The 15,521-nt window shown below is 40.7% G+C and overlaps 1 protein-coding gene across 8 annotated transcripts in view; it reads right to left on the reverse strand.

Moving 5' to 3' along the window:
* ABCG2 (ATP binding cassette subfamily G member 2 (Junior blood group)) overlaps window positions 1–15,521 on the reverse strand; it is a 67,182-nt gene that overhangs the window by 40,084 nt on the left and 11,577 nt on the right. For 7 of the 8 annotated variants that reach the window (XM_058547479.1, XM_058547473.1, XM_058547481.1 and 4 more), the window contains exon 2: window positions 6,671–6,892. In XM_058547479.1, coding sequence (XP_058403462.1) covers window positions 6,671–6,873 — 203 coding nt within the window. In that variant the 5' untranslated portion in view covers window positions 6,874–6,892. Of the gene's footprint in view, window positions 1–1,257; window positions 1,398–6,670; window positions 6,893–15,521 lie in introns of those variants that run through there. The other variant, XM_058547476.1, reaches the window with a different exon arrangement.

Raw genomic sequence — 15,521 nt, forward strand, 5'->3', positions numbered from 1 at the left:
GTACCTTTCACTTTGCTCACTAACTGAGGTGCCTCTCACCGAAACCCTGGACAAATACAATTAGTTAGGGCAACCAGGAACAAGCTGCAGAACAGAAAATCTCTTATTCTTTTAGTGACCACCTCCCCTCTCCCCTACCTCCACCCCGGTAAAAAGACATGCTAATGGTTGGGTGAACGTTCAAGATGCATTTACCTATAACTCTTGATGCATTTACCTATAACTCTTGATGCATCTTCTTTACTAATAGCTACCTAGTAACTGCTTCTAAAATGACCAGAAATAAGCTTGTTATTATTATACTAAGATTTCATTGTCAGAAAACCTTTCTAGGTTTTTTAAATATCCTCTCAAATAAAGACCAAGCAATCCTAAATGATAAACCCAAAACCCAATGTGAACGTTCTAAGACAAAGAATTTTACAGCTCCCTGGGTTGGGCTTACTTTGACACTAAACCCAGCATTACAGAAAACAACAACAATGTGCAATCACAAATGCCAGAGTTCCAGTCTGGAGCAGTCACTAATTCCCCCTCCATTCATTCAGACTCTTCCAGGTCATGAGGCAGAGCTAAGAAGAAAACAAACAAACAAACAAAGCACTACACCTCATGGAATTTACATTCTAGACCAGGGATCAGCAAACTACAGCTGGTCACCTGTCTTCTGTTTCCACAAACAAAGTGTTATTGGAACAGAGCCACACTCATTCACTACGTCTATGGCTGTTTCACACTACAACAACAGAGTTGAGTAGTTGCAACACACAGGTATGGCCCATAAAACTAAAAATATTTACTATCATGCCCTTTACAGAAAAAGTTTGCTGACCTATGTTCTAGTCTAAGGTGTACAGTTCCCTTGTTTCCCCACTCCACCCCACCCTACCCTCCACTCTATTATCATTCCTCAAAACCCATTCTCCACCCTTATTTACTGCTTTACAGCACTTTCGTGCAAGAGAGTCTCCTTCACTGTACTGTAAAATCTTGTCAACAAGAATTGCGTCATCGCAGCACACTGGTCTACAGCGGGTGGAGCACTGAATAGTGAATACATGAAATGAAACCCAGCCACAGGATTCATGTCACACCTGTTACATTTTAGTAGATAATGGTTAATCCTTTGGTCTCGTTTTATGGACAAGAAATCAATGCCATTCCCACTGCTTGGAGCACAGCCCCTCCCCACGCCCTGCCCTACACACACACACACACACACACACACACACACACACACACACACACACTCTTCACTTTCTCTCTCGCCATGCCCCTGGCTCTCCAATTTAGGGTTAGGATCTTCCACGCTGTCTTCTAATCCCTCTATCACAGCAGAATGACATAATGAAGTGCTCCAGTTGTCTGAATCCCCCATTAGACTAGAAAGTTTCTGAGAACAGAGGACATATCTGTGTCACCAGCATCTTGCACAATGTCAGGCACCTAGTAAGACATTCAAAACTTCTTGAATAAATGAGTCTCTATATTTTTATAAATGACAATTAATTATAGGAAAACCAAAAAAAAAGGTTTTCAATAAAAACAAATGTCAAGAAGTAGGAAAAACTTATGGAAAATAGGTATAGTCTAACCAGAAAGAAAACTTCGTTACATTCCCCACTCATTATTTCATGTTCACATAATACACCAATCATTACTTTAGACTTCCCCTTCCCTTCTTAGTGCGAAGGTGAATGGACGTGCCGGGCGGAGGTGCAGCAACAGCCAGCACCCAGGAACAGAGGCTGCCAAGGGAGGCGGGAGGAAGAGAGGAGTCAGCCGGAGGGTGGGGAGATTGCTTATATTAAGGAGTAAGAAAACTCATTGAGTAAATCAATAAGTATATTAAGGATAATAATAGCCAGACGTGCACTTTTTGAGAAGATGTTTAACAAACATGGAAATGTGGAAAAAAACCGTAGGGTGTTAGACTGGAATTGAAGGAATTAATGAGAAGTCCTGGGTTTTAATCTATATATACAGATAGATATAGAAAGTTTTAGATATACATATATGCACATGCGTGTACATATATACATACATATGATCCCTAGGTCTGTTCACTGAGAAGCCCAGAAGCTATGATATCTCAATAGCAATGAACATTCCAAACACCCAGATCTTGGTTTATAAATACAAAACTCCACAAAAAAGAATATCAGCTGAGTCCAGGTCTGAGGCAGGATAAGTATACAGGGAGTCTGGAACTTCTTGCTGTGCCAACAAAATATTCAAAGAATGAGAGACTATGTCAAAAGAATGAGTTTAAAAAAACAAAACACAGAACCTACCTTGAAAGGGTCTCCCACTGACCAAATCAGGAACAACAGGAGTATCAAGATGAATAATGCATTACTATTGAATGCTATTGAATAAAATACGAATCCATGAGTCTATACTATATAAATAAATTAATGAAGAGATGATGAATGAAGCTTTTTACTTTTAGTAGAATGCAAACCAACCCATATAGAAGAGATGGATGAAAACACAAAATCACCCTTTGGTAACTATCATAGTGTCAGTTACTGATTCAGGCAGGAGTCATCAATAGGGACTGAAGCTGGTAGGTTGAGGTTTAATGAGGAATAGAGTTTTGAATAACGTCAGAGTATCTCCCCTCATAATATTTATCAATTATGAAGGGGAAAATGGTGACACTATGGTGGAGGAGGCTGGCAGACACCACCATGACCAGGTGATCAAGGTTAACATCACCTGGAGTGGGACAGGAAAACACTAGGTTGGATGAGACTGAGGAGGCATGATGTGGTGTTCAGCCAACTATGTGAAAAGCATGGTTGACCTACGGCCCCTTAGACCCACCACTGCATCCAATATGAGGCCATGCTTCCCTTGGGCTGTTCCCAGACAATGACCGAGCAGTTATATAAGAGCCGGTCTGGAAACTGTACACTGGAGGAGTTAGAGATACTGGAGCACCATATGGACAGCCTGCTCTCAAATTGTTTAGAAAAATACTAATGGCAATAGAGACAAAATGACGAGCAAATGTAATGAAATGTTAATAGGTGGGGAATCTGGGTGAAAGGGTTATGTTCCCACAGGTGTAAGTTTGAAATTATTTCAAAATAAATTAATTTTAAAAATCCCCAAATAGTATAATGAATTTCCTTGAAGATTATAGGATATCCACACAGTTCCTGGAATGGACCATTTTTCCCACAGATCTTCAGCATTAGTGAGGAAAAGCTCAAATGCTGGGTATGGAGAAAAACTAAGCATAACAGAAAGATTGCTCACCAGGTAGTAAAATCTCACTTTTTTTGAATTCTCATAGTCAGATTTTACCTTCTTATCCCCACAGAGAACAGCAGATTCTAGTTAACAGAGTTCTACAAATGAGATTACAAATATCCAAAGAAAAACAAAAATCAAGATTCTCATCAGCTTTTTTGGAATATAGTCACTATTTTGAATGGTGATAGTGCTATCAAACACAAATAAAAAAATAAGATAAATGAAAGCAACCTTTCTCCCATCCTAGAAACTCTACTTAGTTGAAGCCAGCAGGTAGGAGAAAGATTAGAAATGCTACATTTAAAAAAAGGATGACCTGGGGCCAGCCCTGTGGCATAGTAGTTAAGTTCAGCCCACTCTGCTTCAGCAGCCCAGGTTCGCGGGTTCGGACCTTGGGCGCGCACTTACACCACTTGTCAGCCGTGCTGTGGCAGCGACCCACATAGAAAGTGGAGGAAGCCTGGCACAGATGTTAGCTCAGTGCTAATCTTCCTCAAGCAAAAAAAGAGGAAGATTGGCAACAGAGTTAGGTCAGGGCGAATCTTCCTCAGCAAAAAAAAAAAGGAGGATGACCTTTCTCACAGATGCCTAAACCAGAAATGTGAATAAGCAAGAAAATCCTGGTGGTCTTTTAACTATAAATTTTAAAGAATTACAAGATTTGACTGAGTTTTTATGAATCCAGGAACACCTCTAAGGATGAACTCATCTGTTGCTGAAATGCAGGTGACTGAACCATAAAACATTATGAAGCCTTGAGCAGATGATGCTTTTAGTGTATTGAGTTACTGATCTACTAGCTTTAAAACTAAGAAAGATAAATGTACCTTCGCACAGTACTGTATGCATTTTAAATCTATATCAACCTGCACATATTCAAATCATTTGCTACCTTCACTTAACACAAAATCTGAAGTGACCAACATTTTCTTGATTATTATGTTCCACAAAAAACTTGTCAGCTTTCAATTATACACAATAGCCAAAACTTGGAAGCAACCTAAGTGCCCATCAACATATGAATGGATAAAGAACATGTGGTACATACATATAATGGAATATTGCTCAGCCATAAAAAAGATGAAATCTTGCCATTTGTGACAACATGGATGGACCTTGAGGGTATTATCCTAAGCAAAACAGTCAGATGGAGAGAGCCAAATATCATATGATTTCACTCATATGTAGAAGATAAACAAACAAAGAAACACATAGATACAGATAACAGATTGGTGGTTAACAGAGGGGAATGGGGAGGGGAAGGGCAAAAGGGGTAAAAGGGCACATGTGTACAGTGATGGATGGCAACTAGACTTGCTGGTGAACACAATGAAGTCTATACAGAGGTTGAAATATAATAATATACACTTGAAATTTATATAATGTTATAAACCAATGTGACCTCAATAAAATAAATTTTAAAAATTTAAAAATTTATAAAAATATAAAACTTGTCAGCTTTCAGAAAGGTTAGTCAATTCTACCTAGGCATGTAGCAAAAGATAAAAGGTTTGCATCTACCATTCCTCTCATCAGGAATAAGTCAATCTCCTAGTCAGGGTTTCTCAACTATTAACACAAGAAAGCAACAAGGAAGGAGGCATGACAGTAAGGTGTTACTGCACGGAGCAAGTTCTATCTAATCCTACACAGCACCTGACCTCACCACAACTCAATCAATCTCAGATCTCCATCATTTTCTTCCCCACTCACAGTCAAAAATTTCCCCCCCATTTGTCATTTCCTAGCCCTCTGGGAGCCGTTGTCTACTGGCAACAGGAAAGACCACAGTCCCATATAACGCATGAAGAAAACATGAGAAACATCTGATTCCATAAAGGTTTGCAGCCGTACCTAGCCAAAAGGCTCTTTTATAACCACTCCTCCAGTCTTGGAGAGCCAGAAAAAGCTGCTTGTTTTGTCTAGGAGTAATTATTTCCCCGATTAAACAAACAAAATAACAAAACACATAGGCCATGCTGTCTGAGCAAACCGAGATTCACTCCCCACTCCAGAGAGTAAGAACCAAGCTCAAATCTCTAGAAATCAGAAAAACATTAACAGCCCTAATGGCTATCATCTACGAAAGAACAGAGATATCTGGTACCAAGCAGATTCTATATAAATACTCACTCCCCTCCCCACTCTACTGCCCACCCACCATCACGTGATGAATCATTGCTAGATGAAGATAAGGAAAATTATAACTTTGTACTGATTTTGATTCTAAAATATAATTAAGGGGCCAGCCCCGTGGCTTAGCGGTTAAGTGTGCGCACTCTGCTGCTGGCGGCGCCGGTTCGGATCCCGGGCGCGCACCGACGCACCGCTTCTCCGGCCATGCTGAGGCCGCGTCCCACATACAGCAACTAGAAGGATGTGCAACTACGACATGCAACTATCTGCTGGGGCTTTGGGGGAAAAATAAATAAATAAATAAATAAATAAAATCTTTAAAATATAATTAAATATATTGGATCCTAAAATTCTCTTAGCACTTTTTTTTTTTTTTAAAGATTTTATTTATTTATTTTCTCCCCCCAAAGCCCCAGTAGATAGTTGTATGTCATAGCTGCACATCCTTCTAGTTGCTGTATGTGGGACTCCGCCTCAGGATGGACGGAGAAGTGGTGCCTCGGTGCGCACCCGGGATCCGAACCCCGGGCCACCAGCATCGGAGCACGTGCACTTAACCACCAAGCCATGAGGCCGGCCCTCTCTTAGCACTTTGGACTTCAACTGCATAACTTAAGCTAAGCTATAACTGTCTCGTGTTTAAATAATTTCTGTCTGTCTCCATAATGGGGGAAAGCATTAAGTAAACTGCTATAGATTGTAAACTACTATATAAACAGGCCACTCACTTAAAACAAGTCTATTTGAAAACCAAAGTACTTTCACAATATATCGTCATTTCAACCTCCTGACTCTTGCTTCTAGAACACAAAGGACATAATGTGCATAAGTACCCAAAAGTGTCTGGCTCATAAGGTACAGTGGCAGATCTTCTATTTCACAGATTAGAAAACTGAAGTTCGGAGATTACAATTATATCCCCACAATCAAGAAGTAGTAAATCATACAGCCATGACTCTTTCCACTAAACCACAAGGCTTACTCAGGAAAAACTAAATGACACATTGTTTGGTTTCTCAAACAAAAGTTGATGCACCTGGCACAACCCCTTTAAAAACAGTTTGGCAGTTCCTTTAAAAGTTAAATATACACCTAACATGTGAGCCAACCATTTCACTCTGAGTTTAGCCAAAAGAAACCAAAGCATGTGTCTGTATATTTGTACAGACTTATACACAAAAGTTCAGAGCACCTTTATTTGCAATGGGCAAAACCCATTAAGTTCACTGTTTGTCAATAAAGCTGTTTAAATAAAAATTCATGCACATACTTGACATTAGTTAGTATATTTTTCTCAACTGTTTTTCGACCAAGTAGAAAGCCACTCTTCACTTTTACTCGATAGCAGATGTTATGAAAAGATAACACAGCTCCTTCAGTAAACACCTTCACATCCTTGGAGGTCTTCTTGGGGAGGCCATTGATGTTTCTTTGTGACATTGGGATAGAAACTTGGTCATTACTGGAAGACATCTGGAGAGATTCTGCCTTTCTGTAGAGGGAAAAACAACAGTAAGCTGATAGTTCAGATAAATAAATGACATTGTAAACACTAGATTAACATGACACTTAAAAAAAGTTATAAAAAATGGGGATGTAATGTACACCATGGTGACTGTAGTTAATAACACTGTATTATATATTTGAAAGTTGCTAATAGAGCAGATCTTAAAAGTCTCATTACAAAGAAAGAAAAATTTGTAACTATGTGTGGTGATGGATGTTAACCAGACTTATTGTGGTGATCATTTCACAATATATGCAAATATTAAATCATTATGTTGTACACCTGAAACTAATGTTATATGTCAATTATTATATCAATAAAAAAATTAAAAGAGATCCAAATTAAAAAAAAGAATGTAAAATACCCCATTAGCCATTTTTATATTGCTTACATGTTTAAGTAAAAATATTTTGCATATATTGGGTTCAATAAAATATATTATTAAAATTTTTAAAAAACAAGTCCTGGGGTCAGCCTGGTGGCATAGTGGTTAAGTTCGCATGCTCCACTTCGGCAGCCCGGGGTTCAAAGGTTCGGATACCGGGCGTGGACCTACACACTGCTCATCAAGCCATGCTGTGGCAGTGTCCCATGTACAAAATAGAGGAAGATGGGCACAGATGTGAGCTCAGGGCTAATATTCCTCAAGAAAAAAGGGGAGGATTGGCAACAGATGTTAGCTCAGGACCCATCTTCCTCACCAAAAAACAGAGTCTGTTTTAAACTGCACTGCAATAAACAGCTCTATTTCCAATGAACGGGCCATTTCACAGTGATAAGAACAACCTTGGAGCCTATATTAGGGAGGCAGACACAACTCTGAATACATAAACTCCAATTAGGTGTCAATTAAAGACCTAATAAGTAAACAGAAAGAGTACGAAAATTACTCAAAACTCATGAAGCAGGAAAAAGGTGAGTGGGAGTTAAACTTGTCTAGCTTGAAAAGCATATCATGATACAACTCAAGATCAGAGACAGACTACATGATCACCATCACCCTGTTTTTGTTTTTGTTTTTTTAATTTTGGAGTTTATGACATAGTTATTACAAAAAGGGGCTTAGCCCGGCAGTCAGGGACAAGAGAAATTTCTCTGAATTTATAGCTCCAGCCTTTACATCCCTGGTTATTATGCTCCTTCAATCAGCTAAGAAGATATACCCTAAAATTGTTTGGGATAACACATTTCCTTAATGGGCAAAATACTTAAATTCTAAGAAGATTTAGAATTAAGTATAAAAATGATTAAGAAAATCAAACCAATAGTTAAGCAATTAAAGAATTTAAAACAAAAACTGAGTATTAAATTTATAAATGAGGTTTAAAAGGTCTCATTAACCAAGTTACAAAAGTCCCCTTTAAAAGATTTAGAGTAAGACCTTAATGTGTACTTAAAAGCTTGTGAAAGAGGTGTGAAATGTGAAACTTCCATAAACCTAGTTTTAATTTTTAAAAACCAAAGTAATCCATGAAGAACTTTCTTTCTGGCTATGATGGAGTAGCTGTTTCAAACCCATCAGCCTCCCAAAAACAACTGTAAAAGTAGATACAATATAAGATTCAACTGTTTGAAGAGTTCTCTCTGATGAGAGCAACCAAAGCAGCCAGGATTTGAGGAGCCAAAATTCTGGAGAGGAGGGAACAACATGAAGGCAAACCCAGCATTCTGTGCCCTTTCCTCTCAAGGCAAATTGCACATGCCTGGGGCAAAACTCAGAAAAACAAGGCAGAAAGAACCTGCTAGAGGCTAAAAAGCTGAGCATATATTTCAGCAGTCTCTCAGCGCTAGGGAGACAAAATTTGGACTTGCGAACCTAACAAAGAGAAGGAGCCCTGGAAACCCCAAGCTTTGAGACCCCAGAAGGTCTATGTCCTAGGAATATGGCAACCCAGAAATATACCAGCCTCTCCTCAATCAAAGCGATCCACTCATACCTTATTTGTCTGCTTGAAGAAAGTCAAATCCATTCTCAAAGACATCATCATCCAAATTTTCAATCAAAAATTACCAGGCATGGGGGCCACCCCTGTGGCTTAGCGGTTAAGCGCATGCGCTCTGCTACTGGCGGCCCAGGTTCAGATCCTGGGTGCACACCGACCTACCGCTTCTCCGGCCATGCTGAGGCTGCGTCCCACATACAGCAACTAGAAGGATGTGCAACTATGACATACAACCATCTACTGGGGCTTTGGGGAGAAAAAGGGGGAAAAAAAAAAAGGAGGAGGATTGGCAATAGATGTCAGCTCAGGGCAGGTCTTCCACAGCAAAAAAGAGGAAGACTGGCATGGATGTTAGCTCAGGGCTGATCTTCCTCACACACACAAAAAAAAATTACCAAGCATGCCAGAAAACAGGACCTAATGTTCCAAAAACAGTAGAAATAGACCCACAGGTAATGCAGACTGAAATTATCAGACACTGACATTAAAATAATTGATTAATATGTTTAAGAAAATAAAAAGACTATCACCAAAGAACCAGAATCTATATTAAAAATAAAAAAAATGAATAGATGAATTTAATAGCAGTTTAGATGCAGATTAGGAAAGAGAATTAGTGAACTGGTAGACTGGCAGGTAGAAAACATCCAGATTGAAGTGTGGATGAAAATTATCATCATGGCAAAGAAAAAGGGAAAAAAAAAGCTCGAGACTGAAAAGGATGAAAACATAAAAAGCCTAAGAAACATATGGGACGTGATGAAAAAGGTCTGGCATACATGTAACTAGAGACCTGGGAGGGGGGAAAAATGGAGCAGAATCAATATTTGAAGAAATACTGGCCAAGCATTTTCCAAACTGATGAAGGGATCAAGCCACAGATTGAAGAAGCTCTAGCAACACCAAAGCAGGACAAATACAATGAAACTGTACCTGGGGATTATCATGTAAAACTACCAAAAACCAAAGTAATCTCTGAGTAACTGTTTCTGTACCCAAAAACTTCTCTATTGTTACCATATTTACAACACTCGGTTCAATTTGGAAACTGGAAAAGTAGGAAACCACTTAAAGATTGGCACCCAGGAAATTAAAAGTAAATAGCTTAGTTTTCATCTGTGAACACAGTGAATGGTAATAATTAGCCACAACCCTATTCTCTTCAAGCAATGAAAGAGAAGGCACAAGGCACACGTAATCTATGGACCTCACCTTTATTTATTTATTTTTTTTGTGAGGAAGATCAGCCCTGAGCTAACATCCATGCCAATCCTCCTCTTTTTGCTGAGGAACACTGGCCCTGGGCTAACATCTGAGCCCATCTTCCTCCACTTTATATGGGACGCCGCCACAGCATGGCCTGACAAGCAGTGTGTCGGTGCACCCCCAGGATCCGAACCCAGGCCGCCAGCAGTGGAGCACGCACACCTAACCACTACGTCATGGGGCCAGCCCCGAGGACCTTACCTCTTGACTTTATAAATGTATTAAGCCATCTCCCCATGTCTTCAGAAGCCAAAACATGCCAGTTTCAAGGCCAACAAACATTTCTGCTGCTGCCACCCCTACTTAATGTCCAGCCATTAAGGATACTTTCTAACCTCTCCTCCAACCAAGACACATTGAGAGAATCAAATAACATACTCCTTGAATTTATATAGGTCATTGGCTCAAGATGAAAACTGTAAGAGATTTTTGCAAGATTTTCTGCTAATAAAAGATACCAACTGGGGGCCGGCCTGGTGGCGCAAGCGGTTAAGTGCGCGCGCTCCGCTGTGGCGGCCCGGGGTTCGCTGGTTCGGATCCCGGGCGCGCACCGACGCACTGCTTGGTAAGCCACGCTGTGGCGGCGTCCCATATAAAGTGGAGGAAGATAGGCACAGATGTTAGCCCAGGGCCGTCTTCCTCAGCAAAAAAAAAAAAGAGGAGGATTGGCGGATGTTAGCTCAGGGCTGATCTCCTCACAAAAAAAAAAAAAAAAAGATACCAACTGGAATTAAAGTACCCGAGAAGGATCATTCATGCCCACACGAGACAGAAGGCTAAAACTCCTATACATACCACTTTAGAAGTGTGCACATACATAGTTGGACTACACTGCACTGGGATTAAGTTTGTAATTCACACTGCCTAGGAGCTGCCTGGTTCCTCACTAGGCGTCTAACAACCTTCCTCAGGGAGACACAGGGCCCTAGTTGATTCATGAGTCACAAATCCAGTGATCCGACGCGTATACCTGAGACACACCATCCAGTGGAGGCATATTATACCAAAAACAAACTTTTTCTCTTTCTAACACCAATATGGAACAACGCATTACTGAAAGATGAAACAAAAAATATGTAGTAATAATTAAAAAATAAAGAAAATACAACACCTCAGCACCATATTAACCTCAAAGTACTCAATCTCCAGTTAATACAGGATACTGGGTTTAGATGAGTCACTAAATGTAACTGCCTCAACATTAATCTTTCCCTATGGTCAGAAGCTTCCTAGGCATATCTGTTGCTCCCATTGGATGAGCATTATCTTCTTTTTATATTAAAAAAAAACCTAAATCACGTCTAGATTTCCCTATAACAAAAATCAGCTTCCCACCTTGCTTCCAGAGCACCTGTAGGCCTAATTGGGTTTTTATATCACGTTGTGTGTCCTGGGCCCACTGTAAAGACTAAGTCCTTAGGGCCAGCCCCGCGGCTTAGCGGTTAAGTGCGCGCAGCCAGACACCCGCCCACAGTTATAATTATTGCACATGCTGGTAGGAGCCAGAGGGGCCTCAGGTCACGAGTTCAGGGCCTTCCTCGTACATTTTCTTCTTGGGGATAGTACAGTAAATGGAGAGGTGCACTCTGCCTCACAGCCATAAGGACATACTATGTAAGTACATACCTCCTTCAACTATTACTGAAATGCCAAGAGATTACAATCCTGACAAGGAGTTGGGGGCGGGAGGGGGGGGGTCTCAAGTCGCTGTCACGTGATTGCTATAAAACTTATGAATGGACAGAAATAGAAGCAGAATAGTATTGAATATTTTTAGAAAGAGAACTCAAAATCTGAATTTTAACTTCCATAAATTATCCCTTGCTTTTAGAAAGTCCTCTATCGATCAACGGGTTTTCTGTCTCCGATTTGACAGATCCACCCTGAAGCATCCAGTGTCGACACTATATCCAGGTCCAAAGGCTGCTCAGTAACGCAGAGGTGGAGTCAGACCGCTGAAGCCTTCGGGCCCAGGCAACGATCTGAGGCCGGCACTCTAGGCCCCACAGCATGGTCTGGGGAACGCCGCACCAAGGACAAGGTGGGCCAGAGAGGAAGAGACCCCGTCACGGAAGGTCTGCACAATCAGCAAGAAGCCCCTGAGGCCCTCCAAGCAGGAAAGCCTCATGATCTTAATCAGGTTTTTAAAACACCATTCTGGCTGCTGTGTGGCAACTGTGGAAGCAAAGTCCAGTTAGAAGCTATTGCAGAAACCAAGTGAGACATGCTCGGACAAGGCAACGGGCCTGGTAATGACAGACGGGAGGTCAGAGGTTCAAGAGCTCAGTTCCAATGCGGTAAGTTTTAGATGTCTGTGAGACATCAGAGAGAGAGAGATCTTTGGTTAAAAACTGAGAACCATCAACAAGACTCTCCTGGACGACAAACCACCTCACCCTCTTAGGGTCTTCATTATGCAATAATATATTGCTCTTTGATTTTTAAACAGTGCTACAGACCCACATTCAATTGAGCATCCAAGTGTGAACAGTTTTCCAAGAGGCACCGATGGATTTACACTGTCATACACAATCTCTCCTTCAATGATCTTGCTCCCCTACTATCTCAGCCATGCATGCTCCCGACCTTGGCACTGTGAATGAAGACACTGTCTTCTCACCCACCTATCTGTCACTTCTTCTAGCCAACTCCCATTTTTGCAGGCCATCCCCTCTGCTTTATCAGAGGCCAACTCCCCTAGAATTTCTTCTGCTCCTACCTAAGATTAACCCTCTACTTTTCATTCCCTCTTGCTTGCTCCTCTCTCCAGTAATTTCTACCACCCCTCACCTTTGCTCCCCTGCATCAATTTTCCCTTCTCTTCTGATTATAAAATTCTGTAATTCTGCTCCCTTCTCCTCCCCTCTCCTTCTATTAAGATGGCATGTAACCCCCAAATTCGGACAGCCCCTTGGAGTCATATTTTCTTCTTAGGGAAAAAAGAAAAAAAAAAATCCCACAGCTCCTATCCATTGCCCTCTTCTCCCATTCCCTCTCAAAACCACTCCAATCAGGTTTTCATCCCACCTCACCCTCATACCAAAACTACTCTTGACAAAATTAGGTGAGGCCCAAAGTGACCTATCCAATGACTTTTTTGATTAAAATATAATTCACAGACCATAAAATCCACCCTTTTCAAGTGCGGACCATTAAGTAATTTCTAGTATATTAGTGATCAATTCTTAGTCGTCCCCTTAGGCAAACTACCAGCAACACTGACAAAGTGGAATACTCCCTCCTAGAAATGTTTTCTTCACTTTGATCTCAGGACACAAGATCAGGAAGCTCCGCTAGAGGCGTGTGCTTCTTACACACTCAGGGAGAGAGAAAGCAGCCGGTCGGATGTTCACAGCGAGGTGCTAGTTCACAGGAGGCCCTGGTGGTACCCACAGATGGTGCTAAGGCCCTGAAACTGGATCAGAAGGGGAGTGACTGTTGAATACACCCCTAAAGCATACCAGTTATTTTGAGCTGAAGGCATTTGAGTTCCTGAAATCCCTTATGCAGAGCCTCCCAAAAGAACTTGTCAAAACTCTCCTCCCCAGAAGCAATTAGGGAAAACTGACTCTCATCACCTGAGACAAAGAGAAGCAGGCACCACACCTAAACAGACCTGTCACAAAACTGTATCTCCCACCTATTCTCCAAAGGGCTCATTTATCTTTCCTAAAAGTCATTTGTTTTCCCTTAAGTGCCCTTCTCCCCCTCCCCTTCTCCTATTAAGATGATATTTAAGCCCCAAATTCTAATTGTCCCCTTGAGTCACACTTTTCTGTTAACTCCCTTCCCACATGATGAATCTAATCTGTCCTTCCTCCATCTAATTTGTCTTCTGTCAGTTTAATTGCAGGCCCCCCCCATCACTGAACATAAAAGAATAGAGGAAGTTTTTCCTCTCCTCCGCTGTAGCTAGAGAGGAAATTCAAGGACCTAAGGATATGTTTAAAATTGTGGAGATTAAGAAGCACCAGCAAGAGATATGTAACTTGACAAAGCTAAAAATTAACAACTCCCTTCATTCCTACAAATTACACAACAAATCACTTTTGTTATAGATGATAGGCTGGTTCCTGATGTGTAAAAAAATCTATAAATAAGGCCAAAGGAACTGATTCTTTTATGTATCACAGTTCAACATAATTGGGAGTCAGAATGAAGAGTACCTATGCTTCTTTCCACGGTCTGCAGCAATATGCAGGGGAAAAGAAAACGGTGCTGTCTACTAGACACATGTGGCTACTACCCAGCCCTTGAGATACAGCTAGGGAATTTGTATACGGTATTTAATTTCAATTCACTTAAATTTAAATAGTCACACGTAGCTAATGGTTACCATATTGGACAATGCAGGTCTAGACTGTTGACTTTTTCAAAATATATTTTCTCATTCATGCGTTGCTTTATAAATAACCAATTTTATAACCCCATGAAAGATACATATACTTGCCATATCCTGTATCAAATAAATTCTTTCCTGCGTTTCAAAAGAGCACAGAACTGTAGTACTATATTTATCTCAAAAACAGGATAGTGCTATATATTTCAGGTTGAGAGTAACAAATAAATCTATAAAATGATCAAGTGTGGCTGAAAAAGACAATGCTTCAGTTTTTTTAGAACTGTCTTCTGAACAATTGCTAAATCGAATTCAATCACTTTCCTCAAGCAAAACAAATGAGGTAAACCCTTAAAGAATTAAATCTGATTTCCAAACAATTCACATTTTACCAAAACATTTTTGACCATAACACAAATTTCATAACATTTTCATAGTGAGCTTCATACTATTTTATTCAGAATTTCAAATACCAAAGGTAGACCAATGAAAGGAAAAGAATAATCAATTTAAATAAACTATAACCCTTCCAAACACCTTCCAGGGCTTTCCTATAAAAGTCACAAAGATCTCTAGCAATGTATGGCCAGTATTTGGATTACAGCTCTCCAAACAAATTAGCATTAAAATGTCCTGGCCCTGGCCCATAGTGTGGGAACCTTCCTCTCGTGCTCTTTGCCCTCAGCCATTCCCCCTATTATAAGTAAAACAATAATACTTTTAAAGTTATCTCCTTTAGACTTGACTGCATTTCTGCCATTTCTGCAAGCCACATTTGCATTTGAAAGCTGAAAATTTGCCTACACCTGCTACTGTAAAATCAGGGACCTAATGTCCTCTATTTTTGTATCCTTGGGAGCTCCTCACACCCTGTTCTCAACTATTCCTACAGAAGGAAAGACTAAACTACAATATGCCACACCCATTGCAGAGTAGCTTAGAGTAACTTAAGATATTATAAGCACGTGGGCCAGCGCGTGGCTTAGCGGTTAAGTGCCCGGGCTCTGCTGCTGGCGGCCCGGGGTTCCGGGTTCGGATCCCGGGCGCGCACCGACGCACCGCTTCT

The sequence above is a fragment of the Diceros bicornis genome, chromosome 8 (assembly GCF_020826845.1).
Source record: "Diceros bicornis minor isolate mBicDic1 chromosome 8, mDicBic1.mat.cur, whole genome shotgun sequence".
NCBI classification, from domain to species: domain Eukaryota; kingdom Metazoa; phylum Chordata; class Mammalia; order Perissodactyla; family Rhinocerotidae; genus Diceros; species Diceros bicornis.